Below are 6,541 nucleotides of genomic sequence, written 5' to 3' on the forward strand. Positions count from 1 at the left end.
GAAAATATTATTTTATTTATTTATTATTATTATTATTATCATCATAAAAAAACAGAGAGGAAGCAAAGAAGCAACAATTTTCTTAGATTCCAGGAATGAAGACTGGATGATGGTGCTTGACAGTTAAAACAAGTTTGTTCCCATGGGTGAAGAATCAAGATATCAGTGAAATTTGTTTATGTGAATATGAACTGGTAAATTTTTCTTTGGACAATATATTGTTGAAGTCTAATTATGTGCTGAACCTTTTTTCTTTGCACTCTTCATTTGCTGGTTTCCTGGATGACTAGATTTCTGATTTGTTGTTGCATATTTTGTTTTTCTTTTGCGTTGCAGATTTTGTGAAACAAATAGATTTAATGTATGGTGTCGCTGAAATTCGAATTCTAACTAGTGTCTTTTTTTTCAGCTAATTATACACAATACATATAGGTTCTTATGCTGCTCTGCTGTCCTAGTGATATAAATCCATGTCTCTCCGGTCTCCGGCTTCTCCTTGATTTCTGAAACAAATAGGATTTTAGACAGAGCCACACCCATATCATCATGGGGCTGTAACTTTATACTTTTATGTAAACATGAACCACTAAACGGTAATGCTTAATCTTAATCCACAAACCCCATAAAATCACATAATACTAAGTTTATTTAAAATAAAAATATCAAAATTGCGAGAAACGGACATCATGTTGCATTCATTATAGTTACCATTATTGCACTTGTAATTGTGATACTAATCACTCCTCATTCCATTCTTCATGACCGTCAAGCTCATTACCCTCATGAGCTTCGCCATAATCAACCCATGGTAACATAGACTCCAAGAAAACAAGCACAGGATTTCGATTCATAACCTCACGTGGCACCCGGGTCTCTTCCACAGGGTTGACAACGTGGTGACCGTTCTGCACATTCTGTGCCATCCTTGGATGGATCATCAAATGTTGCAGATCTTCAGGTGGCATTGTTGGTACTGAATCAGAAAAATCTGAAACCAATAAATGGGAATACCTGCCAAACAAAGAGAATTAATCAATTGACTCCATGGCCAAAGGAGATCAGAAAACCTCCACAGGCTTGCTAAAACAATATGAAAAGTAGTATTAGTTCCATCAAGATTGGTCTTCACTCTTAAAGTAAATACCATATCAACAAATTAGGAGATCAGAAAACCTCCACAGGATTGCTAAAACAATATGAAAAGTAGTATTAGTTCCATCAAGATTGGTCTTCATTCATAAAGTAAATACCATATCAACAAGGACTACCTACACAATTTGAAAATTACACCTTGAAGAGAGAATTTCCGTAAGATACAGCAGGCTGGGAAACCAAAAAGCATCCTGCATCCTACGTCAAAATGGGCATCTCATTGTTACAAGTCAGGCTTTCTTTCTAGCAAGAAGCAACACATCCTCACGAGCCTATCTCCACCAGAAATGCAAAGAAATGATATAAACCAGCTGTAATCAAGGATTCACTTCCAAATTCACCACCAATTATCAGTATTCATTGTGAACAGTTTTAGACAACGGATATTTCAACATGATCAGGTTCCACTAAAAAATTTACCAGGCTGGGCTTGGTTTTCTAACCTGCAGACCTTGATAGCTTCAGGAGTCGCACCAATTGGCAACAACCCCCATTAATGTCGTCCGAGGTCGTATGGACATGTGCAATGGAGGCCTGATTGGTTCTTGATTGGAGGAGCCAAAAAAACCTAGGGGCAGGCATAAAATGAATACATGTGAGGTTGTGAAGAATGACATGTATAGTCTGGGCCTTGTGACAGGTACGACCTTAGATAGAGCTATTTGGAGGGGGGAGTATCCATCTTGTTGGATCACGTAACTGAGATTTTTGTGTTCCTGGGTTTTCCTTGTTCCTCTTACTTTCACTTTTATTTTCATTTGTCCTCCTCACTTCTATCTTTCACATTTGTTGATTTTATTTTCCTACTTTGTTTTGAAAGGATCCAAGTACCCAATCCCATTAAGCTGGGGTAAGGCTTTGTTGTTGTTTGTATATAGATGACACTTGTACCATTGATTTCATGCGATGAATATAAGAACATAAGATAATTGCTAATAATAGGGAGGAAGCAAGCCATATATATCTTAAAAGATGCATAGCATTTATTGGTTGACCAATTAAAACCAACAGCATATTGAAAAAATGGGGTCCGGGTAGTCAGACTGGGTTACATGGAGGCAAACTCATAGGCTGGCTAGGTTCATATGACCTTGCTCAGATCGCAGACAAGGATAGAAAAGGTAAACCACATGAATGTGAAACAAATGAATGAATGACCAAGAAAATAATAAAAAAAAAAACTTACTCATTGATCTCGGATGAAAAAGCCTCTTTCCTTGCACAAGCCCAATCCTTGGCATCACTTCCATTGTGGTCCAACATCTCAACCAACTGCAGAGCCGCATCCCTCAACAACTTCTGGAGATCTGGAAACCTCCAGATAATGTAATTCCGCTCCACATAAAGATTAATCAGGTGATCTAAGGACGGGCTTCCTGCCCCGGCCAATCCAAAAAAGGCATGTTTAAGTATCCTTGTCCAGGCAGGATCCTTCAAAGGTGCCTTTGCTACTAACTTCTTCAGGACTAAGGGGTGAAGCATTAAAGCCTGCTTCATAAGATCTGCTGATGTAGCCTTTTCAGTTTCCACATGTGTAGCTTCTGAGGAAGATTCACATTCAAGATAGAAGCGGCAAATGGCTAGGGAATACGAGAAGTTCGGAAACAACCATAATGAGTTATCACTACTGTACTCATCGGAAAACCATTCTAACCATGCATACTCTTGTGCCCTCAGAGAAAAGTAATCAATGCAGAACATTGCCCCCATAGGATCATCAGAATCCAGAGAAAGCAACAGTTTACAGACTTCAAGGGCTGATCGATGACACCCACGCCTATCCATGTTTTGCATGTGAGCAAACAGCACAGAGAATAGCGGTTTATTTGTGTCGTGACTGTATTTCAACTGGCAATTGCCCTGTAAAGGACTGAATAGAGGATGCCAACCACATTCAAGTGCATATAAGCATTTTCCAATAGAATCTGCCGCCGATTGATGGTCTCCAGAAAACTTTAGCACCTCAGCGATGGTTAGGAGTGACTCTACATGATAGGGGTGGTACACTAAGATGGTTGCTATACCATTGAGATCATTGGTTGCTTTGGCAGCTTCAAATGTTCTTTGTGCTTGGGTGTAAGATGTTAAGTGCTGATAACTGTATAAGTACAACAACAAGTATAAAAAAATAATACATCACAAAAATAGAGACCACTATATGGCTCATATTATTTTGCATCCAGAAACTAAGAACTTGGAGGAAGTGTATTATTTTTATTGTAGAGTGATACAAACCACTAGCATATGGTACACTAGCAGGTGGCACCAATGCAATTGCAGGATGGGGTATCATAAAAGGGAGGCAAAAGGGTAAGCAGAATGCCTAGACTTCATATTTTCAGAGTTAAAGAAAGACAGAAGCAAAAAAGTCCCAAGTATAAGAAAAATGTAGCCAACTACCCAAGGTATTGAGTAGGGGTGAAGCGGCTAACTTCCATCCATTATATGGCCATGTCTGCTTCTTATGAACAAACTGGTAACTGGAAGAGTAGTAGTCTGACTATCTGAGTATCACAGACAATTCTATGGTCTATAAACAGGATATCAAGAAATGTAGCACAAATGAAGGGTTAACACAAAGCCTATTGGCTTGTAACACAGAGACAACAATGAAAATTTACGTTCCACTTATGGATTTAACAACTATGCAAACTGTATCCAGGAACCAAAAATGAAGAGCACAGTACAAGCTAACTGACAGCATTACTATAAAAGGTTTAGGGCAGTCACGTTGATTATCACCAAGAAAATTTCAAGTAGCATTTACAAAAGATCATGATTGAGAACAGTTATCCTGCAGTAACATATATATAAGGTAATTGTAACCAGACACTATAGAAAACTGAGACTAATTGTAACCAGAGACCATAGAAAAATGAGACTAGAGAGAGAGAGACATACCGAAAATAGTGGACTCCATTAATACTCTCTAAAAGTTCCATGGACAAAGATCCATCCCAGCGTGGCCAGTGACCTGATGGAGAAACAAGAATAGTTTTTCGAGGATTGTGGCTTCCACGTCTTCCACCCCGCATCTGCCTTGAACTACCACTGTTATGGCTACTCTCAAATGAATTCACAACTTGTGAACCAAATATTCTTCGCAACTCATTTTCCGCCCTCAGAAATTTGGGATCTACCATGAGTACAGAGGATTTGCATTGCTTGATGAGGCTGTTGTGAACTTTTGTACTCTCTCCTTCAGGTTTTAAGAAACTGGACTGCTGATTTGATGAATTTGCATCAATCGACAAAGATTCTAAAATAGCATCAATAGAATCTTCATCTTTACTTTCACTAGAAGTTTTATCCTCTTCTATCTGTTTCTTCTTCTTCTTCTTCTTCTTCTTCTTCTTCTGCTCTTGTTTGTGGTTAGGTAAAGGAAGGTCCTTGATAGTGCTCTTCACAACTGGAGCTTCTTTGTCATTTACATCTCCTTCTGATGTTTCACTGGCAGCGTCCAGCTCGTCCCCCTGCAAAACATAACACTGGTTGTTAGCAACAGGTATGCGGATGGATGGATGGATTGTATATATACCACCATATATGCATGAAGAAAACAGGAATTGATAGAAGCAAAGCAGGAACTGGGTGTCAAAGTGGGCCACTAGCAAAAGAAGCATAGATTATCAGACAAATAGAAGCTACAATCTGTTCAGTTCGTTTTAACTGCAGACTCACAACTCCCGCTTGTTACCATCATGCATGTAAACCAGCGTTAAACCTGGGAGGGAGGGGGGAGGTTGCATCACCATCCGCGCTTCCGTCCCTAGATAGCCATGCCGAGCAGTAAAACGCCCACGCCATCCCCATGAAATGTCAAAATGGCGTCCCCTTTAATTGGCCCCATGTTGCGCCACAGGAAGCACCTCCCCTTAAACATGTCAGGTGCCAAAAGTCAGAAACCCTAGTGCCCCAGAACAATTTAACATGAAAGGAATCTGCTAGAGAGGTTCAGACTAAAAAGAACTTGAACTATATTGGAGTTTTATCTGCCCTCTCAAACCCCAAATTACCCGTAATGCAAAGATTTCAGGCTGCATAGTCCGTCAAAGTAGAGAACTCTATAAACTCCTCGATATGTAAAAAAGATACATGCGAGGAAACAATAACTGCAATAAAGATATCTTTGTAGATTTCAATGTTCAAATTGACTTCAATAGAACAAAAATAAAGACAATTAGAAAAGAGAAAACAGCTTCCAACACACACAAAAGTCATGCTGTGAAACCTCGATCTCAATATTAATCAGAGCTTCTCCCGCTTGATAGGATAGTAGTACGAAATTCGACACACACCTGAACGTCAAGAAGATCAAAAGGGTTTCTCGGAGATGGGGAGAGAATTAAGTCGGACTCGAGGTTGTTATCCTCCAGGTCATGATCTGCCACTTTCCGGTGCTCTTCTTGGTCTTTCAGAACTTTTCTCAGTAATCGAACGGACATGATCGTGGTTTCAATAAATTCTACCCCGCAGAAAGAGATTAACAGGTTTTAGTTTCCGAGAGTGAACCATTAAGATTAAGCTTTTTCAACCCTCCAAGCCAGATGCATACGGAAGACGTCAGGTAGCTCACCCAACAAGGAAAAAAAAGAAAAGGGAGGAGTTCAGGTACACGGCGGCAGCGCCATAGACGCCCGTTTGCAGGTGCAGCTCAACCTCTACGATAAATACACTTTCAAATTCCAACTATACCCTTTCATAAGAGAATCCCAACTTTACCTTTCATTAGTTTCCTATTTACAGTTGCCAACAGATCCGTGAGGGCTGCGGTTTTGAGGGCTTTTGGCTTGAGGTCAAGCATTTAAGCCAACTGAAAGCCTCGAACTGCCTCTGAGTCTATGTCTGAGCTCTCACCAAGGGAACAGACCGCTAAAACTGAATCTAGATGCCCTCTATTTATTCACCTACACTTACATGAATGTAGAATCGTCACTAAGACATGGTAGTGTAGATTCCACACTTTTTGAGTCACTTAATTTGTTATATTTGATAGAGCAAATTGCACCAGCACTCCCCAAAATAGAAGCCTTAAAGCACTGACACCTTACTGTATGTTTACAAAATATAAAGACCCCAAAATTGAATTTTCATTAGATATATTTGTCCAATTTATCACTGAAACAATTAAATTATTATTTATATTATTTCAATTATAGAAAGATTTTTATTCAAGACCAACACCCTTTGATTCAAAACTCCACGAAAAGCATGAACAAACTGCAAACACAATTAGTCTTCTTGCTGAGCTAGTATTCTCTCAAAAGGGTAGACTCTGAATCTGGAATATCTAATAAGATGAGACAGATACAACCCTTTCAAGCAATTTTCTACTTGAAACAATGAATTGAAGGAGCAACCCATTAAAGGTTGGATGATTAAAAGGTGA

The 6,541-nt window shown here is 39.3% G+C and overlaps 1 protein-coding gene across 1 annotated transcript; it reads right to left on the reverse strand.

Moving 5' to 3' along the window:
* Positions 1 to 169: 169 nt before the first annotated feature.
* On the reverse strand, positions 170 to 6,013 carry LOC149013962 (transcription factor-like protein). The gene is made up of 4 exons (XM_089159480.1): positions 5,451 to 6,013; positions 4,054 to 4,625; positions 2,339 to 3,250; positions 170 to 1,011 (listed from the first exon to the last, which is right to left on the reverse strand). The coding sequence occupies exons 1-4, from the start codon at positions 5,595 to 5,597 to the stop codon at positions 738 to 740; spliced, it is 1,905 nt and encodes a 634-aa protein (XP_089015606.1). The 5' UTR covers positions 5,598 to 6,013; the 3' UTR covers positions 170 to 737.
* Positions 6,014 to 6,541: the final 528 nt, after the last annotated feature.

Source organism: Hakea prostrata, chromosome 6 (genome assembly GCF_041222555.1).
Source record: "Hakea prostrata isolate BN-2017 chromosome 6, UWA_Hpros_2, whole genome shotgun sequence".
Classification (NCBI taxonomy): Eukaryota; Viridiplantae; Streptophyta; class Magnoliopsida; order Proteales; family Proteaceae; genus Hakea; species Hakea prostrata.

Bases quoted from the DNA above. Each gene is read 5' to 3' on its own strand.
- LOC149013962 (XM_089159480.1), bottom strand. From the start codon at position 5,597: ATGTCCGTTCGATTACTGAGAAAAGTTCTGAAAGACCAAGAAGAGCAC. The intron at 4,626-5,450 runs GTGTGTGTCGAA...TATGTTTTGCAG, and splicing joins TTGATCTTCTTGACGTTCAG to GGGGACGAGCTGGACGCTGC. The intron at 1,012-2,338 runs GTAAGTTTTTTT...TTTGTTTGGCAG, and splicing joins TTTTCATCCGAGATCAATGA to GTATTCCCATTTATTGGTTT.